Source organism: Gadus chalcogrammus, chromosome 10 (assembly GCF_026213295.1).
Source record: "Gadus chalcogrammus isolate NIFS_2021 chromosome 10, NIFS_Gcha_1.0, whole genome shotgun sequence".
Lineage (NCBI taxonomy): Eukaryota > Metazoa > Chordata > Actinopteri > Gadiformes > Gadidae > Gadus > Gadus chalcogrammus.
Window position 1 is genome coordinate 21427398 of NC_079421.1, and position 27891 is coordinate 21455288.

Here is a 27891-nt window from a genome sequence, read left to right on the forward strand (position 1 = left end):
AGGATCCCTTGCGGCACCCTGAACGCGGCGACCACGCCCACGGTCGCCACACAGCCCCCACCTTAGGGGCCAGACGTCCTGACGACCCCCACACCCAACGCATAGTCCCGAGCATAGACATCATATAGGTAGACGCCGCCTCCACTGCTTCAGCCCGTTGCCTCGGCGAAACGCGTCGCCGCCATATTGGTACGGGAGCTCTCTGAAGCCAGAGGTCTGTCAGACGTGTGACCATATGATGTCTATGGTCCCGAGTGTTCAGGGGGCCGCCATGGCTCCTGCCGGTAGCGGCCCCGTTGCGGCGCAGCCTTCCTCCCTGGTTGGGACGCCCGTCTCCAACAGTCCGCAGAAGCCCTGGGGGTGTGGTCGGGGATCACCTCCATTGGGGGGCCCCACCAGGTCCCGCTGTAGGGGACCTCTGGAGCGCCGTTCGGGCACCCCATCTATGGAAAGCCAAGAAGGCCACAATCCGGACCTAGAATGGCGCGGTAAAAGTGCAAAACCGTGCGGATTCCGTACGGTTTGGCAAGAATTCTTGCCAAACCGTACGGAATCCAGTGTACCACGGAATCCGGATTGTGGCCTTCTTGGCTTTCCATAAAGCTGCTGCTTGCCCGGCTGGCTTTCTACGGCCGCGTCGGTGAGCTAATTTCTAACAGCTTGAACCGTGATCCAGAGCTCAGTAGTTCGACTAAATGGGACATGAAATGTGGTCAGGTTGTAAAGTCAGATACTAATCAATACAACACTGAATTAAGGGTCATTTCAGTGTCTCTACTCCACGCAACAACAGGGACGGAAGGAGAGCAAGGGTCTGGAATTAATGGTTTCAAGATGTGACATTGTTTTCTTTCGAATATTAATAACAATTCAAAAAAAAACTGTAGATCTCTGAGACTATCCTGATCTCACAAGTTCAATTTCTGTTTTCATGGAATTCCTTGCAAACGTTGTGAGCGGTATTTACTGCTCGTTACGTTGTGTAGGCCTTTGTTATTTAATGCTCGTTACGTTGTGTGTAGGCCTTTGTTATTTAATGTTCGTTACGTTGTGTACGTTATGTAGTGTACCTTATTTAATGTAGCCTACGTTCTGATGTGCACGTTAAAGTAACGCTGGTGTTTGGTTTCAATTAAACTTGTTTAGATTGTGTTTGAAAAATGTAACAATGTCGATTTTTGTGGTTCTTTACAATAAGTCATGTTGAATGATTGATCCTTAAATCCTAGTTCTAAAAATTGGTAGGCTATGGTATAATCTATTTATTTATGTTTGCATAATATATTTGTGTTTATTTTCTCTTTTATTCATCATAAGTGTTTTCGCGTATTGCTGACAATCACAAAATTAAAAAGGGTAAGAAATCGAGTGATAAAATACAGTAAAAAAAAAAAAAGATCATTCAAGTAAGCCTATTAAAAATTGGATGGCCCTGCCCCTGCCTATAAGGTAATTAAACGCTGCTCCCGATTAAGGTCTACATAACCAGGCAATACTGCCCCCCAGAGGCTAAACACAGTAACTGCATCTGGAGTAAAGCATGTAGCTCAGTACTGGTATTTACCCTACGCAGATATCAAGTAAAGTAATGCTTCACTTTACAGGTCCCAAGAATTCATGGTCAGTAGGTGAATATTTGTTTTATTTAAATGTTTTAATTACAACCACATCATTACAGATGATTATATTACATTTGCCAAGAAGCAGTTGATAGATAGCTGGTTATTTTATATCATAATTAGGCTCACGTGCAAAATAAAGAGCATAGTTAAGCATTTAGAATAGTATAATAAATATAAGAGGTATAATGATAGAATACGTCAACATGCAGAATAGCATAATACATACTAGGTATAATAATACAAAAGTTAAACATGTAGAACAGCATAGCATTCTATTTCTAATAGCGACCACTAGGGAAAACAACAAGAGAGGAAAAAGTTAATTAATAATGAAAAAGATCTTGCCATTATCAAATGCAGAGAGAGAAGTGTCCCTGGCAGGTCAAAGGTCAACAGGCTGCTGGCCCTCTGGCTAAAGGTCTGTCTATGCGTCCTTCTGGGTGTTCACAGCTCTCAGGGCCTCTTCCTCCGGGGCTGAGCGTACACACACTCGTCAACATTGGTCTCCAGCGTCCGCCTGGAGCCTTGAGCCACCCTGACCGCCCCGTACTCCACCTCCCCCTCCCCCTGCTCTCTCCGCTGCCTCCGACGTTGGAGCACAGAGACGTCTGCGTAGATTACATCTTCCGCTTCTGTGGTGTCTGCGGAGAGGAGGGCGGCACGAATGGAGTGGAAGAGCAAATGAGGAAATGAGAGAACAGAACGTCAAACAAAAATTATGACTGTTAGTATTGAAGTATCGCCTTCAGAATATCGCCTAAACTCTGGTCGGCGTTCCGTTCCGTTCCAGTATTCGACCGTAACGTTAGTGCGACGATATACTGTACATTATACTGTACTGTACATTCTTAAGGACGCAGCAAAGGGGATTCGTACCTTTTGAGGTTTTGTGTTTTTTTGCGCAGTAGACTCCCAATGCTACTATCAGGAGCAGAGCCATCGCTGACAGGGAACCAGCGACTATAGTGACGAGCCCTGTGACAAAGAAAAGTATGGCACAGTGAACAATGATATGAACAATAATTATAAATGAATATAAATAAATATATATATACACACAGTATATATATAGACAAAAGCAGGGGCAGTTATTGCATCATTATCTAATAATTATAAATTAATATAAATATATATATATATGTATAGACAAAAGCAGGGGCAGAAATAGCATCAATATCTTCATTATCTTAATGTCTCATTAATAATGCCGTTATTAAATTCCATGGAATGATTTACAGCTATGTGAGAGAACAGAACTATTTATTTAGTTATTTATTTATATAAGTTTATATCTATACATGTGTTTTTATTTATCTATGGGTTAGTCTGCTTACCCATTTTTTTGAAGCTATTTATTTATATAAGTTTATATCTATACATGTGTTTTTATTTATCTATGGGTTAGTCTGCTTACCCATTTTTTTGAAGTCTGGTCCAACAGCTGTCTCAGGGCATAAGGTATTGTTGTCTCTGTGCACCCACTGTGATACATGTGTTCCATTAGATGTACGGTTTACATCTATGAACCCTATGAGAGACAATGGTGACCGGTCATGTGATGAATCAACTGCTACTGAATCCAAGCTCCATTCATTCATTTCCCTCGTTGTGTTGTCACTCACCGTCACACTCAGACAAGGTGATGTTAGCCGCGGCGTGGCTCACGTTGTTGCGGACCGAGCAGGTGAGCAGTCCCAACCGGCCCGGCTCCAGAGTGACGTCACTAGCGCTACTGGGTCCGGAGAGGAGACGCGTGTCGTTCAGCGGGAGTCCGTCTAGACTCCAGCTGTAGTGGAGTCCGTCCCCCCCGGCAGAGCAGGACACCCTCTGCTGTCCCCGGGACAGACACTCCCGGGACAGGAGGGGAGAGGAGACCGGGGCTAAGGGAAACCGACTGAGGAGGTGAGTCCCACAGTTTGACTGAACAGAAACCTTCTGTTATTCACTCATAGAAACTTAACTTCATACAATTATAATTAGAAGTATCCACCTCTTTAACCCCCCTGCTCCTCCTCCCAGACTAACTAGTTTACTGTACTTGACATATGCCGACATACACAAATCGGGCAGTAGCAAGAGCCTCTTCATATCAAATGTTGACAGCATTAATAATAAATGGGCAGAGGGACTCTTTAAGGAGTACCTAGATGTAGGCTATGTGAGGTTACCGATCATGTTATCATGGAGCCTGAGAGCCAACAGTGTATCTATAAGAGCTATGAGGTCAGAGGTTAATGTCTAAATTATCCTTAATAACTGATAAACGCTTCGCTCTTCTCTGTAATCTTGTTTACCAATCATTAGATGAGGCATCAAATGTTACTGAAATATTGATAAAGCTACTCACCTTGAATGGATAAATTAAATTGTATGTTTGATAAATCAATTCCATTTCTATTTTGTGCTTCAATTGAATATGTATCATCCTCTGTCCTGTTGATGTCGTTTATGGTAAAAATTCCTGTGTTGACGTTAAACGAATAATCAACGTTTTTTGTCTGACTTTTGTACTCTACAATCGGGACATTGTTTTTCTTCAGTTTGTAGATATCATTTTGTGAGGTCCTAGTAGGCAGCTGGACCTCCACCGTTCCCCCCAGAGAGCCAAAGCACTGGGTCGTGATGTGTGGCTGTGTGGCGTCGCAGAAGGTCTTCACACCTGGAGGTTTACAGAAGAGAGTAAAACAATACAGGAGATATATCTCACTGAGATTCACAGATCTACTCTCACTTTTACTACAACCAGGGGTGGACTGGCCATCTGGCATACCGGGCATCGTCCCGGTGGGCCGTTGACCCAATGTGGGCCGGTCTGGTCCGCTATGTTTTTTTTTTTCTCTCTCTCTAAATTTCCTCCAATTAGGCCGGCCAATTGGCTACAGAGGGCTAGCAGTGTGTGGCCAGCATCGCACAGATTATTGGTCTATGTTTGTCATTGTCAATCAATCATGGGCTGCAGGCTCAGAGAGCCCTGACAGTGCTGTCAATCACAACACAAACCAGGGTGGGCGGGACCTCATGGCCTGGGCCGGAGTCGTGGGAGTCCGCGACTCCCACGAGTAAGTAATTCATGTCTTAGACTTTTTCTCGCAGCTACAGATAAAAAAATGTATTCTCTATTTATGGTTTCACAATGACTGAGTCACAGTTTAAACAAATGCGTTTCAGCTCTAAACCTGCTACTGTCTGTAATATGTTTCTATTCAGATTATTTGTCAGGATATTTTGTTATTATTGTCCGAGTCTAGTTTTAACTAATGCTGGGCTTACACAAAAAGATTTTCCCATTCACAGACTAAAGACTGCAAGAGAGAAATTAGCGTTGGATCAAGTGTGATATTTAACAAGCGTTTTGTAGCTATGTAGATATGGGGGATGGAGATGCAGCGACCACAGGATGTCCGTTAACTTCCTGTTCAGGTTTCACACCTTTCTTGTCAACAGCACAAGAGACACAAATAGCAATTTGCACTGCTATTTGCAGTGCAAATAGCAGGATGTATGTACTTGATTAAATCGTTTTAATAAAGTACATACAGGGTTCTTCCCGTTCGTCTCGTCCCACCCCTAGTGCTGATAATGTAGTGGGCTGGTCTGGACAGAAAATGCCAGGGCTGAATTTTTGTCCCAGTCCACCCCTGACTACAACAAATCTCTTACTAGTACTATAACAGGGATGGACATTTTGAATAACATAAAAACTATTGCAGAAAATATGAACTATATTGAAACACACAATATGTATTATTGTTTGATTTTATTCAGATAATTTCTATATGATTTTAATATATATGAACATATACTTAATATATATATACTACACTCTGTGTAGATGTTTATGCAGATCTGTGTAGATGTTTATTTGTCTCTGTTTATTGTCTGTCGGCGTGCGGCCACATATGCAATGTACGATGAAATGAAGAAAAATTTCCCCTTGGGGACAATAAAATCTAAAGTCTAAAGTAAAGTCTAAAGTCTAAGTCTATGTCCAAATAATCCTTAATGATGTCGAACCTGCTGTTTTCGTCTAATCTGTATTCCTGTTAATGAATAGTTAGACCACAAATCAAATGTTACTGTAATGTTGTCACTCACCTTGATTTGATAGATAAAAATTTGTATTTTTTACTTGAGCTTCATTCTTATCCAGTACTTCCATTGAGTATGTACCCCCGTCTGACGTGTTGATGTCCATTATCATAAATGTTTTGGTGTCGCTATTAAATGAATAGCGAGTGTTGTCTGTTATTGTAACATTGTCTTTCTTCAGTTTGTAGATATCATCTTGTGAGGTCTTAGCAGGCAGCAGGACCTTCACGGTTCCTCCCAGAGAGCCAAAGCACTGGGTCGGGATGTGTGGCTGTGTGGCGTCGCAGAAGGTCTTCACACCTGGAGGTTTACAGAGGACAATAAGATCTACTCTCACTTTATGATGAATAAAACATGGGCCATTGCGTGGGGGCAAAATTTTACTCCTAAATGTAGAATGTTGACACATATTTTTTGTATATTGTTAGATTTGATTTACATAAATTCACCATGGTTTTCATGTAAATTAAAGTATACCAAATCTAAATAATCCTTTGTGACTGGTGTTTAATCTGAAGTTTCCCTCCGATCTGTAATCCTGTTAATAATATTTAGACCACCACATAACAAATGTGTAACATTGATATAGTTACTCACCCTGAATGGATAAAAGTTTAGTTGTCATTTTTATTCCATTATGTGCTGCAATTGTATAGTTATCATAGTCTGTCTTCTTGAGGTCCTCTATGGTAAAGACGCCAGTACCGACATCAAATGAATATCGGGGGTCTGTTATCTTGATTTCGCCCTCAACTATCGGGACCTTGTTCTTCTTCAGTGTGTAGGAATGCTCCTGTGGGGAGTGAGTAGGCAGCTGGACCTCAACGGTTCCTCCCAGAGAGCCAAAGCACTGGGTCGGGATGTGTGGCTGTGTGGCGTCGCAGAAGGTCTTCACACCTGGAGGTTTACAGACGAGAGAGTGAAACAATACAGGAGATATATCTCACTCAGATTCACAGACTACACTATTCACTCCACTACTTACTCTCTTATAATAACTATTACTATGAGAGGGAAAATGGACAATGGAAATATTGCATATTATATGTTCAATACATCACTTTCACTGGATATCTAGTAAACATTTTGAAACAAACTGTAGTTACTGAGTTTAGCCACTATGGGCAGTATTGCATTTCCAAATATGGCCTTTCAGCAGCTATTTCTGTAGCAATCTGATAACAATTCCACTGCCATTTGTTGCAGTGTAAATTGGTCACTGTGATGACTTGTAAAAGACTAAAATCTACTTTTTCACATAAAAACAATAAGTGCAATACATCTATTGAAAACAGAAACCCTGCCTTGTGCCGTGCACTGGCCGTTGGATTTAGGTCACGCGATGAGCAGACCCCCCCCCCCCCCCCCCCCCCCCCCGTACGGGCCCAAACCCCAGGGCTGATAAAGGGTCCCACTCCGGCCGTGGTTAAACGCCCTTACTATTGATCGGTTACGATTGATGGAATGTATATATTAACTCACCTTCAATGGATAAGCGAAATAGGTTGAATGATATTTCAATTCCATTCTGATCATGAACTTCCATCCAGTATGTACCCTTGTCTGTCCTGTTGAATTCCTTTATAGCAAACATTCCAGTACTGACATTAAATGAATATCGAATGTTTGTTGTCTGACTGCGGTCTGATAAAATCGGGACATCGTTTTTCTTCAGTTTGTAGATATCATCTTGTGAGGTCTTAGTAGGCAGCAGGACCTCCACGGTTCCTCCCAGAGAGCCAAAGCACTGGGTCGTGATGTGTGGCTGTGTGGCGTCGCAGAAGGTCTCCACACCTGGAGGTTTACAGAGGAGAATAAAACAATACAGGACATATATCTCACTGAGATACACAGACCACCTCTCAATGTATAATAACTCTCTTATTACTTTTACTAAAGAGGGATGGAAATTTGAATGAAATAGTAACGACTGCAGAGAGCAGACATTGTACTACCAAATGTAGAGGCGGAAACATCGATTATTTTATAACTTTTTAGCTGATTTAATTGTCCTCACATACATATGATTTCATAAAAATGAAAAAAACCTCACATTGTGGGTTAGCACCCACCCTAACAATATATCTAATATTCGAAAGTAAATTAACTAAATTTACTCTAAATAAAAGTATGACCAAAATGATTGTTTGAACCCAACAAATATTGAAAAACAACTACTTATGTTTAAACCATAGGTCCATAACTAGAATACCATAGCTGACAAAAATGACTTAAATACATTAAATATTTAAAACAGTTATTATGCCATAGAGGTCTCACCATCAGCCACACCAATTAGTAACAGCAGCACAGCCCCCATGATGAGCATCTCGACCTCAGTGTGGTCTCAGTGGAGTCCAGGACTGGAGTCTGTTCACAGGAACACACAACCCAGCCTATATGAGGCACACATGTCATCGCAAATGTGGAAGTTGTGAAATCGTTGAGCAAACTTTATACCAACCACAACTGAACTAAAAGGGCCAATACTTTACTAGGAAACACAGTTCTGTTAAACAGTACTGTGTTACTGGGCATCTTCTAAGATGCAATAATTATTAATACTAAGACATTTGTAATGGGGAAGTAGAGAGAGTGGACCCAAATGCTTGACGAAGAGAGACACTGACACAGAGGGTCAATAATTAGGGAATTTACTGAGGGCAACAAATAAGTAAAGGCGGGGAACGGGGTGAGGGGCTTCATGGAGGAGGGCAGTCTGACAGGAGAGGGTTCATCAACAGGAGGGCGGTCTGACAGGAGAGGGTTCATCAACAGGAGGGCAGTCTGACAGGAGAGGGTTCATCAACAGGGGGGCAGTCTGACAGGAGAGGGTTCATCAACAGGAGGGCAGTCTGACAGGAGAGGGTTCATCAACAGGAGGGCAGTCTGACAGGGGAGGGTTCATCAACAGGAGGGCAGTCTGACAGGAGAGGGTTCATCAACAGGAGGGCAGTCTGACAGGAAAGGGTTCAGCAACAGGAGGGCAGTCTGACAGGAGAGGGTTCATCAACAGGAGGGCAGTCTGACAGGAGAGGGTTCATCAACAGGAGGGCAGTCTGACAGGAGAGGGTTCATCAACAGGAGGGCAGTCTGACAGGAGAGGGTTCATCAACAGGAGGGCAGTCTGACAGGAGAGGGTTCATCAACAGGAGGGCAGTGTGACAGGAGAGGGTTCATCAACAGGAGGGCAGTCTGACAGGGGAGGGTTCATCAACAGGAGGGAGTCTGACAGGAGAGGGTTCATCAACAGGAGGGAGTCTGACAGGAGAGGGTTCATCAACAGGAGGGCAGTCTGACAGGAGAGGGTTCATCAACAGGAGGGCGGTCTGACAGGCGAGGGTTCATCAACAGGAGGGCAGTCTGACAGGAGAGGGTTCAACACATCCTTGGGCAGTGTGGAGGTCATGGTGTTGGATTCCCAGCCGAATGGTTCAGGGTTCAAATTCCACTGCAAGACGCCTTACCACCCTACTCATGAATGATAATTTACATCACTATAGATAAAAGCATCTGCTCAATGAGGACGCTAATGTAAAAAACAGAAAATAAACCTGGTATCTCCGTCATGTTTTCACTGCCAATGTGCTGCAATCCGTTTCATTCTTTGCTGGTTGACCCTTGCCTATAAGTATAGTAGCTAGGTTCCGTGTTATCTGGTCAATCTGAGCCATAAGGGGGAAGTTAGAGACGGCAGAGAAGCAGACACAGCTCACGTGTTTGCCTCTTCTCTTTGGTTCCCATGAAACGGCCTTGACTCTATCTGCAGAGGTGTCAACTATTAAAGTTACAAATAACTTGAATATTTCTGTTCTCTTTTAGGTCATAAAGGTCTATATTCCATGAGATTGTCTCTTTTATTTTAAATTAATTGGAGAAAGCATGAGGTCGAAAATGTCTCCGCGTCCTTCTTGGTGTTGACAGCTCTCAGGGCCTCGTGTTCTGGGGCTGAGCGTCCACACACTCGTCCACATTGGTCTCCAGCGTCCGCCCGGGGCCTGGAGCTACCCTGACCGCCCCGTACTCCACCTCCCCTTCCCTCTGCTCTCTCCGCTGCCCCCGACGCTGGAGCACAGAGACGTCTGCGTAGGTTACATCTTCCACTTCTGTGGTGTCAGCGGAGAGGAGAGCGGCACGAGTGGAGAGGAAGAGCAAATGAGGAAATGAGAGAACAGAACGCCATCCAAGAATAATTACTGTTATTATTGAAGTACCGCCTTCAGAATGTCCTCCTAGACTCTGGTCTGCATTACATTCCATTCCAGTGTTCGACCGTAACATTGGTGCGACATTATACTGTACATTATACTGTACAATGTACAGTGTACATCGTTAAGGACGCAGCAAAGGGGATTCATACCTTTTGAGGTTTTGTGTTTTTATGTGCAGTAGGCTCCCAATGCTACTATCAGGAGCAGAGCCATCGCTGACAGGGAACCATTATAGGGACGAGTCCTGTGACAAAGAAAAGTATGGCACAGTGAACAATGATAATAATCACACATATTAATTGATAAATATGAATATATTGTGGAGGTCCGGGCGGAGCTCAGCTCCCCCTATGGGCTGATGAGGGACAGTGCAGGCGGGCAGGTAGAATGCATTTGGTGAAAGTGATTGACAATTATTATAATCACTATCAGCTGCTGCGGTCCAGGGAGTAGTAGGAGAATTTATTTGAGAATTTTAACATGAATTCATAATTTCTTTCCTCATTTCTTTCTAATTATTGAATCTTAGAAGATGTACAGTATCACAGTACTGTTTACTGTCTTCATCCTAATCAGGTATTGGCCCTTTTAGTTCAGTTGGGGTGAAAATAAAGTTTGCTCAGCGGACGCACAACTTCCACATTTGCGATGACATGTGTGCCTCATATAGGCTGGGTTGTGTGTTCCTGTGAACAGACTCAAGTCCTGGACTCCACTGAGACCACATTGAGGTCGAGATGCTCAACATTGGGGCTGTGCTGCTGTTACTAATTGGTGTGGCTGATGGTGAGATCTTTATGGCATTATTATTGTTTAGAATATTTACGTATTTTATGTAAATTATTCAGCTATATTTTTGTGGTTATTGGTTTGAACATAAGGAGTTGCTTTTCAACATTATCAGGGTTGAACCAATTTCGTTTTTATCGTATGTTGATTCTAGATAAATGGCGCACGAGAAAGTATCTGGTGCGCACGAGAAAGTATCTGGTGCGAACGGTCGTGTGCACGAGAAAGTATCTCGTGAGCACGAGAAAGTATCGTACGCATATCACTGGCTGTGTGTGTGTGTGTGTGTGTGTGTGTGTGTGTGTGTGTGTGTGTGTGTGTGTGTGTGTGTGTGTGTGTGTGTGTGTGTGTGTGTGTGTGTGTGTGTGTGTGTGTGTGTGTCAGGGATGGAATTGTGTCACTTCACCCGCCACTGTGTCGGGTAATACTTTCCAGTCAGGTCCGATCAAATTTGCATATTTATACATTCGTCATACGGCGCTGCACAGTTCCACACCCGTGCCCACTACCTCCGTCAGTTGTCCGTTGCCCATTGACTTTGAATGGGGACGGTCGCGCAATGCATTGTGGATCCGTCAGTTGACTTGGAGCGTTCGCCACCGTCAAAAAGTTGAAAAATGTTCAACTTTTTCGGCAGCGACGGATCCGTCATCCAATCAGATCGCGTATGCAAATTTAAGCACTGTGACGCGACTCGGGCTCTGACGATACTGGAAAGTGGGAAAGCGGGTAATCTTGCCTCGCAACAAGCAGGAAGAAGCGGGAAGAACCCGGCGAACCGATTTGATTGGCTGACGGATGCATCTGCAAAGACTACTCCCCCATCCGTCAGCCACGCCTTCTGACGTCCGTTGACTGACGGTGCAGTGGGCACGACGCCCCGTGCCCACTACCTCCGTCAGTTGTCCGTTGCCCATTGACTTTGAATGGGGACGGTCGCGCAATGCATTGTGGATCCGTCAGTTGACTTGGAGCGTTCGCCACCGTCAAAAAGTTGAAAAATGTTCAACTTTTTCGGCAGCGACGGATCCGTCATCCAATCAGATCGCGTATGCAAATTTAAGCACTGTGACGCGACTCGGGCTCTGACGATACTGGAAAGTGGGAAAGCGGGTAATTTTGCCTCGCAACAAGCAGGAAGAAGCGGGAAGAACCCGGCGAAGCGATTTGATTGGCTGACGGTTGCCTCTGCAAAGACTACTCCCCCATCCGTCAGCCACGCCTTCCCACGTCCGTTGACTGACGGTGCAGTGGGCACGAGGCGCGAGGCGGCCCCGTGCCCACTACCTCCGTCCGTTGACTGATCCCCATTGACTTTGAATGGGGACGGACGCGCAATGCATTGTGGATCCGTCCGTTCCGTTGGAGCCTTCGGCGCTGTCAGAAAGTTGAAAAATGTTCAACTTTTTCGGCGACGGAACCGTCATCCAATCAGATCGCATATGCAAATTTAAGCACTGTGACGCGACTCGGGCTCTGACGATACTGGAAAGCGGGAAAGCGGGTCATCTTGCATCGCAACAAGCAGGAAGTAGCGGGAAGAACCCGGCGAAGCGATTTGATTGGCTGACGGATGCCTCTGCAAAGACTACTCCCCCATCAGTCAGCCACGCCTTCCCACGTCCGTTGACTGACGGAGGTAGTGGGCACGGGGTGTTACGCCCCGTGCCCACTACCTCCGTCAGTTGTCCGTTGCCCATTGACTTTGAATGGGGACGGTCGCGCAATGCATTGTGGATCCGTCAGTTGACTTGGAGCGTTCGCCACCGTCAAAAAGTTGAAAAATGTTCAACTTTTTCGGCAGCGACGGATCCGTCATCCAATCAGATCGCGTATGCAAATTTAAGCACTGTGACGCGACTCGGGCTCTGACGATACTGGAAAGTGGGAAAGCGGGTAATTTTGCCTCGCAACAAGCAGGAAGAAGCGGGAAGAACCCGGCGAACCGATTTGATTGGCTGACGGATGCATCTGCAAAGACTACTCCCCCATCCGTCACGCCCCGTGCCCACTACCTCCGTCAGTTGTCCGTTGCCCATTGACTTTGAATGGGGACGGTCGCGCAATGCATTGTGGATCCGTCAGTTGACTTGGAGCGTTCGCCACCGTCAAAAAGTTGAAAAATGTTCAACTTTTTCGGCAGCGACGGATCCGTCATCCAATCAGATCGCGTATGCAAATTTAAGCACTGTGACGCGACTCGGGCTCTGACGATACTGGAAAGTGGGAAAGCGGGTAATCTTGCCTCGCAACAAGCAGGAAGAAGCGGGAAGAACCCGGCGAACCGATTTGATTGGCTGACGGATGCATCTGCAAAGACTACTCCCCCATCCGTCAGCCACGCCTTCTGACGTCCGTTGACTGACGGTGCAGTGGGCACGAGGCGTCAGCCACGCCTTCTGACGTCCGTTGACTGACGGTGCAGTGGGCACGAGGCGTTAGGCCCCGTGCCCACTACCTCCGTCAGTCAGCGGATCCGTCGCTGCCGAAAAAGTTGAAAAATTTTAAACTTTCTGACGGCGCCGAAGGCTCCAACGGGACGGACGGATCCACAATGCATTGCGCGTCCGTCCCCATTCAAAGTCAATGGGGATCAGTCAACGGACGGAGGTAGTGGGCACGGGGCGTTACTGTCAACATCCGGCCCCCTTCTTCTTCTACGCCTCTGTTGCTGAACTGCGACTGTCAACATCTGGGATAATATACCGGCAACAGTTCTGAAGTCTCACGCATTCGGCGTGAGACACACGCAATTCTGAGGAAGACGATGGGTGTGTCGCATAGACGTCGTCATCGTCTTGCCATCCCTCCCCGTTCTGTGATTGGTTCTCCATCTCAGGCGAAAATCGGATCCATGGAATCCAGGCTGCCTCGCAGCGCGAAATGAAATCGCGCACAAGGCAGCATGGCTATAGCCAGGCTATTTCGGAGGCGGGACACGTTCAGAATTCCATTCATAAATTAACAGACGTGACTGTGACGTGAATTGTCTGGCTGGCTGAAATTTTCGGGGTTCTGGAAGTGTCCATGGTAAGATTTGTGTAACCAACGAGAGAGAGATATGATCAGTTAAGCATGACAAAGGAGAAGTGTATGGAAGTAAATCTGTGCCATCGGATTTTGAAAATAAAAAGCCATTGAATTCTAAGCACTGAATATTTATGCATTGAAATAACGTATCTGGATTTGAATTTCAAGGTAATCAACGTCCCCACGTTGAGGTTTTTGACGTTGAATCTTTGATTTTGAATTTTTAACATTGAAAAATAAAGCTGAATAGGAGTTCAATTCAAATCCAAATACAAGAGTTCAATGGCTTTTTATTGTCAAAATACGATGGCACAGATTTACTTCCATAGAAGTTACTCAAACATTTTGTGGTTGAGAGGGCGTATCGGTTTCCACCATAGGTTTTCCTCAGGAACAAACAGTGGCGGCGCCAGAGATTTTTTTCTGGTGGTGCTATGGGGGTGCTCGGCGTTTTACTGAGGGTGCTATGAAATTAGGGTGGTAGCATATGAGTCTCATTTTTCTCTACTACAACACCTCCCCACCATATCGTCACATATGTTTACACGTTTGCTCTCTAACGGGTCTTTGGGGTACATAAAAAGCGCCATTCAAATCGATCGTATTATTATTGCCATTAGGCTACTTCTGACGGACGCGCACAAAGCCGCGTTCATCTCCGACGGTCAAAATGGATTCAGCATGTTATAGATAACGTAATCCCAAATACTTCACTTACTTCAGTGTGTGGATTAAAGTTTGCGCCAGATGACTACCAGATCACCACTACCATGAGCGACAAATTAAACTAAACATACCAAGTTCAATACACTAAAGACGGCAGATTAGAATGTCAGATAGAATTAACTTAAAAAGGGAAAAAGTCAGAAATGCTTTCAAAAAGAGTATATTATTTTAGGTTTTAGGCGATTTTGTGAACGCTTGACTTAAAATTGACCGATCGCCAGGATTACTGTTACTAGCCTACTACTCATTGAACAATCACGTTCACGCACGCAACGTGTCTGTGTCGTGCTACGACACAGACACAATCTGTTTATTTCAATCTGTTATTTTCTTGTATGATTAAAATATTATTATCACACAATACATTTTATTAAGAACTCAGAATGAAATTAAATAACAATAATAAATAAACCATTATTTTCTTGGGGGTGCTATGGCCAATCTAGGGGGTGCTAGAGCACCCCCTAGCCCCCCCCTGGCGCCGCCACTGGGAACAAATCTGTGTGGGGGTGGGGGAATCTAGAGCGGTTCTCCACATGAAGAAATATTCAGTTTCTATTGTCATACCAAATGGATATGATCAACAAAAAAACAAGGAATTGAAAGCAGTTCACTAGTCCTAGCGCGCAATCATTTGCAGTGTCAGAGTTCTGAGAATGGTCATACTTTACAAACTTTACCACAGCATTGGCCTACTGAATGCCACAGATATATTTTCAGTATTGGACTGAATGCCACATAAATATATAATTATGTTTTTGCACATTTGCAACGTTTAGAAGTTCAGGGTATAAAGTTCAAGCATATGCCTCTACTTGTATTGCTTAAGCCAATAGTCTTTTGAGGCAGTGTTTTTTCTGAATATTAGTGTTAAGGGCCAATTATTTTTACTATCATATGTTAGTTACCATGTCTGTGGACACATTTGTATGCAGTAACATGTAAATATAAAAAAACGAATTGACTTATGATGGTGTAGCCATGCATGTTGTTTTATTGTTAATATGTCAATTTGTTTTTTATTGAAAATACTTTGTATAGATCAATTATCCCCAAACTTGTCATCATAAAACCTTTGAAATAAACATGACTTAACATGGCAGATACCTGTGTATTGTCTATCATATGCGGTAAGAGTGTAACGTTTTCAACTCGGTTCCTTGGTAGAACCCACTTACAGTAAAAATCACTTCTGATGGAAAAAAAGATGCAGATGAAAAACACTTTTCTTATCTATTGTTGCTATTATGCTATTATGTTTAAAATGTATGCATATATTAAAAATATATATAGCGTGTAAAAAGTGTCTGGTAAAAAAGATGAGTTGCTGGTAGATTTTTAAATCTACCTGCCACAGTGGCTGGTGGGCAAAGAAGTTAATTTCCATCCCTGGTGTGTGTGTGTGTGTGTGTGTGTGTGTGTGTGTGTGTGTGTGTGTGTGTGTGTGTGTGTGTGTGTGTGTGTGTGTGTGTGTGTGTGTGTGTGTGTGTGTGTGTGTGTGTGTGTGTGTGTGTGTGTGTGTGTGTGTGTGTGTGTGTGTGTGTGACGAGCGAGGAGAGCGAGCGGTAGCGTGCCAGTTTAGTGAAGTAATAAACGAGTCCAGTTGTGCCTTGGGCCTTATTTTGCATAGGGTCGAACGTAACCTATGTCCCGACCAGCGTTCACGCTAGACTTTTTCTTGGGCGGACAAATGTCCGACACTATTCCAGTATATCGGACATTTGGAATATCTTCCGGACGTTATTCACTGATAATTAAATAATCACCAAAAGTCCACATTTAAACGACAAACGACCCAAACTAAGTTGCTTCAATAAATGCCATTTATTAAATTAGCCTAGGCAAAAAAAACATACCAGCCATTCTCGGCTAAAATGGTATACGGGTAAAAAATAATTAATTCCATAATTGCAATTCTTGCAGGCTACTTTCGGCGCAACGTCATGGCATGGAAGTGCTCCGCTGCTCGCAAAAAGTTGAAGTCTTTCAATCCCGGCCCAAGGCTCGATATGCGCATCAGCCTCGTCACCTTTTCCTCAGCTGGGCGGTTTCTGATAGATGCTTTAATCCTGTTTTGGAGAGAAAAGGCTCGTCCCGCAGGAACACTGGACACAGGGATTGTACTGGCGATTTTGGCCAGCTTTGCCCAGTCAGGAAAGATTTGTGCATTCACACCAAACGCCACAGGGCGACAAGATCCCATACAAAGTGAACGCAGAGACGCGTATCGGGCGAATTTTTCTCGAGAGAAAACCGGCGTCAAGTTTTATTAGATATTTTCGTCAGGGGGTGTGCGGGGAGAGGGGTTAACTTACAGAGTTTATTGAATTCTAAGGATACTATGTTACACAGGCTCTGTATTCTGCAGACCACTCTAGAACTTATTTGTCGTTGTTGTGTTCAGGCTGCGAGTGTGCGTGCATGCTATGCTTAGGCTGAATGGCAAAAGCCTCAAAACAAATCTGATCGGCCAGTACACTTTTAAAACAAATAAAAGAATTGTAAAATTACTAAAAATTATCCCTCTCTTCATCCCATCCCCCAAACATGACATACAAAATGTTGTGGGACAGATAAATAACGCCTATAAAAAGGCATCAGTTAACGCCAATGTAGCAGTAAATTGCCACTGGATCTCTGTTATCACAGGATTGTCTCTTGCAGTATTCTTCAAGAACAGTGTAGTTCCTCGGAACAGCATTCACAGCTTGGTGGCGCGACAACCATCATACTTCGCTCAGAGGCCTGAATGACAATGTATCCTCATCGAGAATCTTTGCTAGGTCCTCGATTTTGGCCCTCTTCACAGTGGACCGAGAGAAAGTGGAATATACAGTTCTAAGAAGAGTTTCCACATCTCGCATCAAAGGTACATCTTTCCAGGCATCATCAATGCCCAAGTCCTCTCTATGGGCCAATGTTGTTCTGTTAGGTGTGGTATTTGCCGCTTTAATAAAGCTGCAACTCAACGCTTTCCTAGCATTACTGAGGCGCCATCGGAGGTCAGCATCACCGTTCTCTGAAAGTTCAGTCCATGCTGGGAGTAGAATTTAGTGATTGCCTGCACAATATCGTGAGCAATGCATGCTGTCAGCTGGATGATGCCGCCCATCACAGTTTTATAGTTGACGTCATGTTCCTCCTTGTATTTAATATATAGGACTAGCATTTTGTGCACTGTTATGTCTGTGCTCTCATCTACTATCAGGGTATGCCAGGGTGCATTTCTAACATTGCAGATCGTCTCATTCTGCACAATGTCATTGATTGAGTTCACAAATTCAAAGGCATAATCTTTGCTTCGCCATCCTTCTGGTATACTCACACACTTTGCCATGTGATCGTGGATTTGTTGAACCGACAGCATTGATACATTCATTTTGATGGCGAGTAGAGTATTGTCTATGAGAATTTTTACTTGCTCTGGGTTGGATTTATTTTTGTGTGACAGCTCGTTCCTCTTCTCTCGATCTTTTGTGCTCTCCTGCAATAATGTACCGATCCCCAGTTTCATATTGCGTCTTCGTACAATTCCAACAGCATTCAAATGACTTTTCTGCTGAATGACTTTTCTTGAGGTAGTCCAACTTCCATTCAGTCCACATTCTTCCCTCCGAAAACTCGCCCGTTACTTTGGCTTCACAGCATGTTTCACAGAGCAGCCCTTTCTCGCTCGAAAAAGAAAAAATCTCATCCAGTTTCACCTCTTTTTCAGAATCTTTGAAATTCCCAGAATTTCAAAGATTTTTCAGGTAGGCTATATGCTTTTGAGAAAGCCCTTAATTCACTTAAGAAATGTGTGGTTGGAGTTTTCTGGATGTTTTGACCATGTGAATGAGGCAGCAGTTCAGGTTTATATTTGGCTCAATGGGATAATGCCTTGTACAGGTGATCCTTAGGTTGAGAGTTTGAATCCCGATTAGAGCATTATGAACAAGCTGAACATGGCATTTGGCCATTGCTCTGCAGCACACCTGAAAGCTGAGGAACAGTATTGCATTCAGTGGAACATCTTCATCAACATCTTTCCTTCATAATTATGTCATATTTATACATCTTCTATTAGTGTGTTCTTGACTTTTAATTTTGCACGGACCCCGTTAATCACCCCTTGCGGTTATATTTGGTTTTCAGTTTGTTGCATCATCAATAGATGAGGAAATTAATGATTGGTTTTGGGTTAACATGGTGTGTGCCCTTTTTTGTTTTTCAGGGTTCCCTCCATGCAATTTACCAACAACAGTAGAGAATGCAGACATTATTGAAAAGAAACAGGAGGTCTACAATCATGGAGAGACAGTAACCTACGAATGCCGTACCAATTACAGAATGGAAGGAGAGAGAACAATTACATGCCAAAGTGGTCAATGGAGTCCAGGAACTCCTACTTGCATAGGTAAGTGTTTTTTTCTAATGGCATTGCACACAGATCTAGGATTTCTTGCACTGCGACAACTAAGGTTGTAGCGGTGACCTTGGAGCGTGGACGTTTGCATCACAGATTCGCTCTTTTTTTCAGATCCATTATTTCAAATGTATTTGATTCCGGTGATATCTGATTATCATTTCTGCCAACATTGTTATTATGCTCTTAAAATACAAAGATCATCCAAGTGGTCTTCAAGTGATCAGAGGAAGACTCATGCTAAGTAACTATGCCTTTAAAGATCACTTATTTTAATTTGTTTTTATGTACGGAGCGCTTTCAGGGGTTGAGTGGACCTACACCTCGCCATGAATTGCACCCAAGTCCATAACAGAGCTCTATGTACCCCTTAAGTACTCATAGTAGTCATACGGTCATACAGTTGGACCCCGTCATGGTTGCTTGCAACTATAATTACCTTTGAAACCTTCTCTTACTGACTATCCAGGATATGTAAACACCGAGTTTAGCTGCAAAATGGTGCCTGGACACTGGATTATCAACCACAATTTGGACAAAATAACTTGAAGTAACTTGAAGAAGTGAAGTTTATTCAAATAAAACATGTCAGAGAGTGATATTGTTTGGACTGTTGCAATCAGCAGTGTCTCAGCTTTCAACAATATCATTTTAATGTGCATGTGCACAGCTATGAAATCCCTACCTCATGTTGCTTTATGCTTCTTATTTAGCTTGATGTTGGAATCGTCCATTGGCTAGCTAACAACGGTTGTGATAGACTAAAACTAAAGTATCTAATCTTTCTAAATTTTAAGACCATAAGTGGCTGCAGTGTAGCCTGTCTAATCCAGGGCTTTGTCAGGCACAGACATCAATATGAGGGCAATGCAGAGTTTATAGAATTCTAAAGATACTATGTTACACAGGCTCTGTATTCTGCAGACCACTCGTTGTCGTTGTTGTGTCAGGCTGTGAATGTGCGTGCATGCTCTGCTTAGGCTGAATCGCGAAAGCGTCAAGACAAATCTGATCGGCCAATACACATTGAAGCTAAATAAAAAAGTTTTAAAATTACTAAAATTTTCCCTCTCTTCATCCCATCCCCCAAACATGCCATACAAAATGTTGTGGAACAGATAAATAATGCCTATAAATAGGCGTCAGTTAACACCTATTCAGGAGGCAAATACTACGTGTGTGAGTGTCTGTACTGTGGTTGATTGTTGGTTAAAGCAGCCTCACCTGGCCCAAGTCACACAGATTGGACACTGGGGCAGGTTGAGGCTGCACACCTGTTGTCCTGCGTACTACGGTGACGGTTTCGGTGAGCCCTCGCAATTGCTCCCGCGCCCCCTCCCTTCTCAGTTTGTTTCGTATATTTTAATTGACTAATTAAGGGCGCCACCAGAGGGCGCCCCCAACACATTTTTCCGCCCAAGACGATCGCCTAGGCCGCGTCTATGCCGAACGCCGGCCCTGACTGTCATATTTATGTTTGTTCCATTCGTTTTCTTGACTACAAATGTTTATTTCCCCAGAATTTCAGAGATTTTACATGTATATGCTTTTGAGAAAGCCCTTAATTCACTTAAGAAATGTTTGGTTGGAGTTTTCTGGATGTTGTGTGCTTATCAATAGACATTTTGACCATGTGAATGAGGCAGCAGTTCAGGTTTATATGTGGCTCAATGGGATAATGCCTTGTACAGGTGATCCTTAGGTTGGGAGTTTGAATCCCGATTAGAGCATTATGAACGAGCTGAACATGACATTCGGCCGTTGCTCTGCAGCACACCTGAAAGCTGAGGCACAGTATTGCATTCAGTGGAACATCTTCATCAACATCTTTCCTTCCTAATTATATGTCTTATTTATATATCTTCTATTAGTGTGTTCTTGACTTTTAATTTTGCACGGACCCCGTTAATCACCGCTTGCGGTTATATTTGGTTTTCTGTTTGTTGCATCATCAATAGATGAGGAAATTAATGATTGGTTTTGGGTTAACATGGTGTGTGCCCTTTTTTTTTGTTTTTCAGTGATCCCTCCATGCAATTTACCAACAAGAGTAGAGAATGCAGACATTATTGAAAAGAAACAGGAGGTCTACAATCATGGAGAGACAGTAACCTACGAATGCCGTACCAATTACAGAATGGAAGGATGGAGAACAATTACATGCCAAAGTGGTCAATGGATTCCAGGAACTCCTACTTGCATCGGTAAGTGTTTTTTTCTAAAGGCATTGCACACAAATCTAGGATTTCTTGCACTGCGACAACTAAGGTCGTAACGGTGACCTGGGACCATGGACGTTTGCATCGCGGATTCGCTCTCTTTTTCAGAACCATTATATCTAATTGATTTGATTCAGGTGATATCTGATTATCATTTCTGCCAACATTGTTATTATGTTCTTAAAATACAACAATCATCCAAGTGATCTTCAAGTGATGGGAGGAGGACTCATGCTTACTAACTATGCCTTAAAGATCAATTATTATAATGTTGTATTTATTTTTATGTACGGGACGCTTTCAGGGGTTGAGTGGACCTACACCCCACCATGAATTGCACCCAAGTCCATAACAGAGCTCTATGTACCCCTTAAGTACTCATAGTAGTCATACGGTCATACAGTCGGACCCCGTCATTGTTGCTTGCAACTATAATTACCTTTGAAACCTTCTCTTACTGACTATCCAGGATATTTAAACACTGAGTTTAGCTGCAAAATGGTGCCTGGACACTAGATTATCAAACACAATTGGGACAAAATATCTTGAATTAACTTGAAGAAGTGAAGTTTATTCAAATAAAACACGTCAAAGAGTGATATGGTTTAGACTGTTGGAATCAGCGGAGTCTCAGCTTTCATATGATATATCGTTTGTGTATGTCAAGGATTATCAACAATATCATTTTAATGTGCATGTGCACAGCTATGAAATCCCTACCTCATGTTGCTTTATGCTTCTTATTTAGCTTGACGTTGGAGCCGTCCATTGGTAAGCTACCAACGGTTTTGATAGACTAAAACTAAAGTATCTAATCTTTCTAAATTTTAAGACCATAAGTGGCCGAAGTGTAGCCTGTCTAATTCAGGTCTTTATCAGGCACAGACATCAATATGAGGGCAATGTAGAGTTTATAGAATTCTAAAGATACTATGTTACACAGGCTCTGTATTCTGTAGACCCCTCGTTGTCATTGTTGTGTCAGGCTATGAATGTGCGTGCATGCTCTGCTTAGGCTGAATCGCAAAAGCGTCAAGACAAATCTGATCGGCCAATACACATTGAAGCTAATAAAAAAGTTTTAAAATTATCCCTCTCTTCATCCCGTCCCCCAAACATGCCATACAAAATGTTGTGGAACAGATGAATAATGCATATAAATAGGCGTCAGTTAACGCCTATTCAGCAGGCAAATACTACGTGCACTGTAAAAAATAAAAAGTTGAGAAAACTCAAAATTGCAAGGCAACTTACTGCAATACATTTTTGAGTTTTGAGCCCATCAAAAGATCATTTTCTTCTTTAGACAAACGTTAAAGTTAGTTATGCCAACTAAGATTTTTATATTTTACAAAACTCAAAAAAATAAGTCAGGGGTGTTAACTTAATATTTCAAATTAAGGTTAATATTATTTAAAAAAAAAACATTTCAAAGAATGCAAAACAAGTTTTAAGTTCACTTTATAAAAATTAATAATTAGAAACTTCCATTTTACATTTCTGAATGCCAGACAGCAATAGAACAAGCAACATGTAGCTAGTTCAGCTGCAGAGAATCGCTGTCTAAATGCAGCAAACCAAAGTGCAGAACAAGTTTGACATTATGGTCAAACTTGTTCTGCACGAGACAGGAGCCCAGGTTAAACGGTGACGCAACTCTCGTGCCTCATACACCGCACGATCCCGAGAGCTGCCTTTATTTAACACACACTAGTGTTGGCTCGTTCGTTTGCGAACCGGTTCGAATGACCGAGTCTTTAGGACGAACGAACTGAACCGGTTCGTCTCTCTCGTTCGTTCGGTCGTCTCGTTCACCATTAGATTCACCGGTAACTCGACTGAACGAACGAACGAGTTTCCGGTAGCACTAACTCCACTGAGTCTGACTGACTCAACTGAGAACCGTGCAATGGCGTGCATTCCATGATGCGATTCACCGTTACTGGAAACTAGGCTGAATCGCGAACGACTCCTCCACGTTCAGTCGAGTTTCCGGTGAATCGATTCACCGGAAACTCGACTGAACTGGGAGGAGTCGTTCACGAATCGTATGTTCGTTCAGCCTGGTTTCCGGTAGCGGTAAATCGCATCATGGAATGGACCCCATTGCACGGTTCTCAGCTGATTCAGTCAGACTCAGTGGAGTTAGTGCTACCGCAAATTCGACTGAACGAACGAACGAACGATTCGCGAACGACTCCTCGTGGCGAACTGAATCACGCGAACTGGGTCACGGAAACGAATCATTGAATCCACAACTAACACACGCCCGCAACACACAGCGCACCGCACACCCAACCAACGGACATGCAAGTCTCGGTAACGGTGGCGGCAACACTACGCACAATAAACAACACACAAACAATAAAGACCCCAAACCCGTTAACCCCACTTAACCTAACAGAAACAAATTGACAAAAGGCAATAAACCCCTTTTTCCCAACCGGCATCACGAATACCCAGACTCCCCGGGGGGTAGGAGTCGCCACAATATTTACCATCTGAAAATTCCGTTAGGAAACCCCGTATTTTCCAAAGTGTCAAAATGAGCATGTGCACCGTAGTTGGCCCAGCCTCAGACAGAGTCTGAGACTTAAACCCGTGTGTCTTGCTAACAAAGATACTACAGTGAGCCCAACTCTTGACCCAAAACTCAACATTGTTGGTTGGACTAAATTGCATTGCACAGTTGACATGAATACTTAATGTTTTATATTCATTTTACTCAGAAATCATAATGAGACCAACAATTTTAAGTTTTCGTTTTTACAGTGTGTGTGAGTGTCTGTACTGTGGTTGATTGTTGGTTAAAGCAGCCTCACCTGGCCCAAGTCACACAGATTGGACACTGGGGCAGGTTGAGGCTGGACACCTGTTGTCCTGCGTACTACGGTGACGGTTTCGGTGCGCCCTAGCAATTGCTCCCGCGCCCCCTCCCTTCTCAGTTTGTTTCGTATATATTAATTGACTAATTAAGGGCGCCACCAGAGGGCGCCCCCAACGCATTTTGCCGCCCTAGACGATCGCCTAGGGCGTCTATGCCGACCGCCGGCCCTGACTGTCATATTTATGTTTGTTCCATTCGTTTTCTTGACTACAAATGTTTAATTTCATCAGAATTTCAAAAAATTTTCAGGTCTATGCTTTTGAGAAAGCCCTTAATTCACTTAAGAATTGTGTGGTTGGAGTTTTCTGGATGTTGTTTGCTTATCAATAGAAATTTTGACCATGTGAATGAGGCAGCAGTTGAGGTTTATATGTGGCTCAATGGGATAATGCCTTGTACAGGTGATCCTTAGGTTGAGAGTTTGAATCCCGATGAGAGCATTATGAACGAGCTGAACATGACATTTGGCCGTTGCTCTGCAGCACAACTGAAAGCTGAGGCACAGTATTGCATTCAGTGGAACATCTTCATCAATATCTTTCCTTCATAATTATATGTCATATTAATACATCTTCTATTAGTGTGTTCTTGACTTTTAATTTTGCACGGACCCCGTTAATCACCGCTTGCGGTTATATTTGGTTTTCATTTTGTTGCATCATCAATAGATGAGGAAATTAATGATTGGTTTTGGGTTAACATGGTGTGTGCCCTTTTTTTTGTTTTTCAGTGATCCCTCCATGCAATTTAACAACAACAGTAGAGAATGCAGACATTATTGAAAAGAAACAGGAGGTCTACAATCATGGAGAGACAGTAACCTACCCATGCCGTACCAATTACAGAATGGAAGGAGAGAGAACAATTACATGCCGAAGTGGTCAATGGAGTCCAAGAACTCCTGTTTGCATCGGTAAGTGTTTTTTTCTAAAGGCATTGCACACAAATCTAAGATTTCTTGCACTGCGACAACTAAGGTCGTAACGGTGGACCTTGGACGTTTGCATCGCGGATTCGCTCTCTTTTTCAGAACCATTATTTCTAATTGATTTAATTCGGGTGATATCTGATGATCATTTCTGCCTACATTTTTATTATGCTCTTGAAATATAACAATCATCCAATTGATCTTCAAGTGATTAGAGGAAGACTCATGCTTACTAACTATGCCTTTAAAGATCACTTATTAAAATGTTGTATTTATTTTTTATGTACTGTCATGAGACTGCGACTGACTCCATTGATTGCTAAACCGTAATGCTTTAATGAAACGAATAGTATGCATACATCTTCTAATAGTTTGATCATTCATTATACAACAGCGTCCCCTTGTGTCCCGGGGGCCTTCCATTGTTCCTGGTTGGAGCAGTTTTTTTGTTTGTTGTTGCGGGCAGTCTTGTCCAGTCCGTGGCGACGCATGTTGGTTTGGACTTGTCAAAGATGCGGATGCCGCGCTCGATCTCCTGGACGATCTCCTCCTTTGATTCGCGGAAAACGTTCTCCAGTTGAAGCCCGCAAAGTCCACCGAGGCGAAGACAAATTTATCCGGGTTGAGGATGATGCCGTTCCTGCCACAAACGTCCAGCCATTGTGCCGCCTGGAAGTAGCTCTCTTCAACTGTATCAGCCCACAGTAGCGTGTCGTCCACACACTTGGTCTTGTTGCCGATGTCCGCAACCACCTCATCATAGCGCCGTGAGTAACCGTCTCCCGACGCCATGTACCCTTGTGGCGCTGAAAGGTACCGGTAGCGCCCCCATGGGGTGATGAACGTCGTCTTGTGGCGGTCATCTTCATGCAGTGGGACGCTGCGTTAGCCATCCCAGGGGTCGAATACAGTCTTGCGTTTCCCACTGGGCACCTGTCTCGCCTGGTGGAACGAAGATTGCGTGTGGTGGGTCTCACGGAGCGCATGCTTGTTCAGTGCTTGGAAATCGACGGTGCGTCGTGGCTTGCCGTTCTTCTTTGCGCAGATCACCATGCGGTGACACCACGTCACTGGCGTGCCAATGGGCACTTCTTCCAGCACGCCTAGACGAACGTCCTGGTCAAGGCCCGCTTTCACCTCACCCTGCCAGTGTATGCCGACTGAGATGGGGGTGTGGCAGGCGACCGGCGTTGCATTCTCATCGAGCATGAGACGAAGCGGTGGACCAGACATCCTCGGCAAGAGCTGACGGGGACATGTATTGAATGCGCTCTGAGCGTGTAGTCCAAGTAAGTGTCTCCGTAGAGCTCCCCTGTTAGCCTCCGTGGCCGGCATGGGGAGCGTGGTTGGCCTGGTTGGAGGTTCCGCACGCCGCGGGCAGTCAGATCACGAGGTTGACCTCCCCGAGTGTTGGGAACCTGTCCGAGATCATGCCCAGGTCCACACAGGCTGCACGAGACAGGAATATACGGTCTGAGGTGTCAGTCACGTACGCGATCTGGCGCGTCTCCAATCTCCGGGCGTTGTTGCTGTCAACAGTGAACCTGACGACGGCGGCCCCGAGAATCCGAATGCCTTCATTGTTCGCGGCCTTCTTTCTGCAATGGCACCCATTGTACTCAAAATGCCCACCCCTTTCATAATAATGGTAATAAGAGTGTTCTTACAGTAATAGTGAGAGGTGGTCTGTGTATCTCAGTGAGATATATCTCCTGTATTGTCTTATTGTCCTCTGTAAACCTCCAGGTGAGGAGACCTGCGTCGCCACACAGCCACACATCACGACCCAGTGCTTTGGCTCTCTGGGAGGAACCGTGGAGGTCCTGCTGCCTACTATGACCTCACAAGATGATACCTACAGACTGAAGATAAACCATTACACGATTTTATCAGACCGCAGACAGACACACATTCGATATTCATTTAATGTCAGTACTGGAATATTTGCTATAAAAGACATCAACTGGTCAGACAACGGTACATACTCAATGGAAGTACATGATCAGTTTGGAAGGGAAGTAGCACATACAAAATGTTATTTAACCATTCAAGGTGAGGAACTATATCTTATATCTTAGGGATGGAAAGCAGACTATTTATATATGCATATATGATATCAATATATATTCATAGATGTTTGTCCTCTGTGCCATACTTTTCTTAGTCCCAGGGCTCATCCCGTTCATCGCTCGTTCACTGACGGTGGTGCTGCTGCTCCTAGCAGCATTGGGAGTCTACTGGGCCCTAAAGAAGAAGAAAACCTCAAGACCTCGAGGTACCAAGTGTCTCTTTGGGTCAACTGTTCAACACAAGCTTTACATCCCGTGCTGTTTTCTCATTTTCTAATGTTCTGTTTGTTCAGACATCGCGCTGTCCTCCATGGCGGTAGATGATGATGTGCTGTACGGTAACGTCTCCGGGGCGACCGGGAGGGCAGGGGGAGAGTGAGGTGGAGTACCGGGCGGTCAGGATGGCTCCAGGCCCCAGGCGGACGCTGGAGACCCATGTGGACGAGTGTGTGGACGCTCAGCCCCGGAGGACGAGGCCCTGAGAGCTGTCAACACCCAGAAGGACGCGTAGACAGCGCTTTAGCCAGAGGGCCAGCAGCCCTTTGACCTTTGACCTGCCAGGGACACTTCTCTCTCTGCATTTGATAATGGCAAGATCATTTATTTTTATTAATTAACTTTTTCCTCTGTTGTTGTTGTTGTTGTCCATAGTGGTCGCTATTAGAAATAGCCTGTTACTATTATGCACATTTAACTTTTGCATCATTATACCAAGCATTTATATTATACTATTCTGCATGTTTAACTATTCTATTAATATACCTATTATGTATATCATACTATTCTGCATGCTTAACTTTGCTGATATTTAGCATGCGAGACTTTTTTTTTAATGAAATAACCAGCTATTTATCAACTGCTTCTTGGCAAATAATCATGTAATTTTTTTGGTTGTAATTAAAACATTTAAATAAAA

General features: G+C 43.9%; 2 protein-coding genes across 6 annotated transcripts; one reads left to right on the forward strand and one right to left on the reverse strand.

Moving 5' to 3' along the window:
- Nucleotides 1–2844: 2844 nt before the first annotated feature.
- Nucleotides 2845–8118, reverse strand: LOC130390395 (uncharacterized). Of its 4 annotated transcripts, none has more exons than XM_056600327.1 (7): nucleotides 7992–8118; nucleotides 7194–7505; nucleotides 6309–6608; nucleotides 5718–6011; nucleotides 3970–4281; nucleotides 3245–3502; nucleotides 2850–3103 (listed from the first exon to the last, which is right to left on the reverse strand). In XM_056600327.1, the coding sequence occupies exons 1-7, from the start codon at nucleotides 8038–8040 to the stop codon at nucleotides 3069–3071; spliced, it is 1560 nt and encodes a 519-aa protein (XP_056456302.1). In that variant the 5' UTR covers nucleotides 8041–8118; the 3' UTR covers nucleotides 2850–3068. The 4 variants fall into 4 exon arrangements, with proteins under 4 accessions (XP_056456304.1, XP_056456303.1, XP_056456302.1 ...); XM_056600326.1 differs by having other exon boundaries at nucleotides 2850–3150; XM_056600329.1 differs by lacking the exon at nucleotides 7194–7505 and having other exon boundaries at nucleotides 2845–3150.
- Nucleotides 8119–10396: 2278 nt separating this feature from the next.
- Nucleotides 10397–27815, forward strand: LOC130390397 (complement factor H-like). Of its 2 annotated transcripts, XM_056600331.1 has the most exons (8): nucleotides 10397–10498; nucleotides 10619–10708; nucleotides 18681–18863; nucleotides 20894–21076; nucleotides 24709–24891; nucleotides 26653–26958; nucleotides 27071–27181; nucleotides 27269–27815. In XM_056600331.1, exons 2-8 carry the CDS (start codon nucleotides 10660–10662, stop codon nucleotides 27352–27354), a joined length of 1101 nt encoding a protein of 366 aa, XP_056456306.1. In that variant the 5' UTR covers nucleotides 10397–10498; nucleotides 10619–10659; the 3' UTR covers nucleotides 27355–27815. The 2 variants fall into 2 exon arrangements, with proteins under 2 accessions (XP_056456306.1, XP_056456305.1); XM_056600330.1 differs by lacking the exon at nucleotides 10397–10498 and having other exon boundaries at nucleotides 10580–10708.
- Nucleotides 27816–27891: the final 76 nt, after the last annotated feature.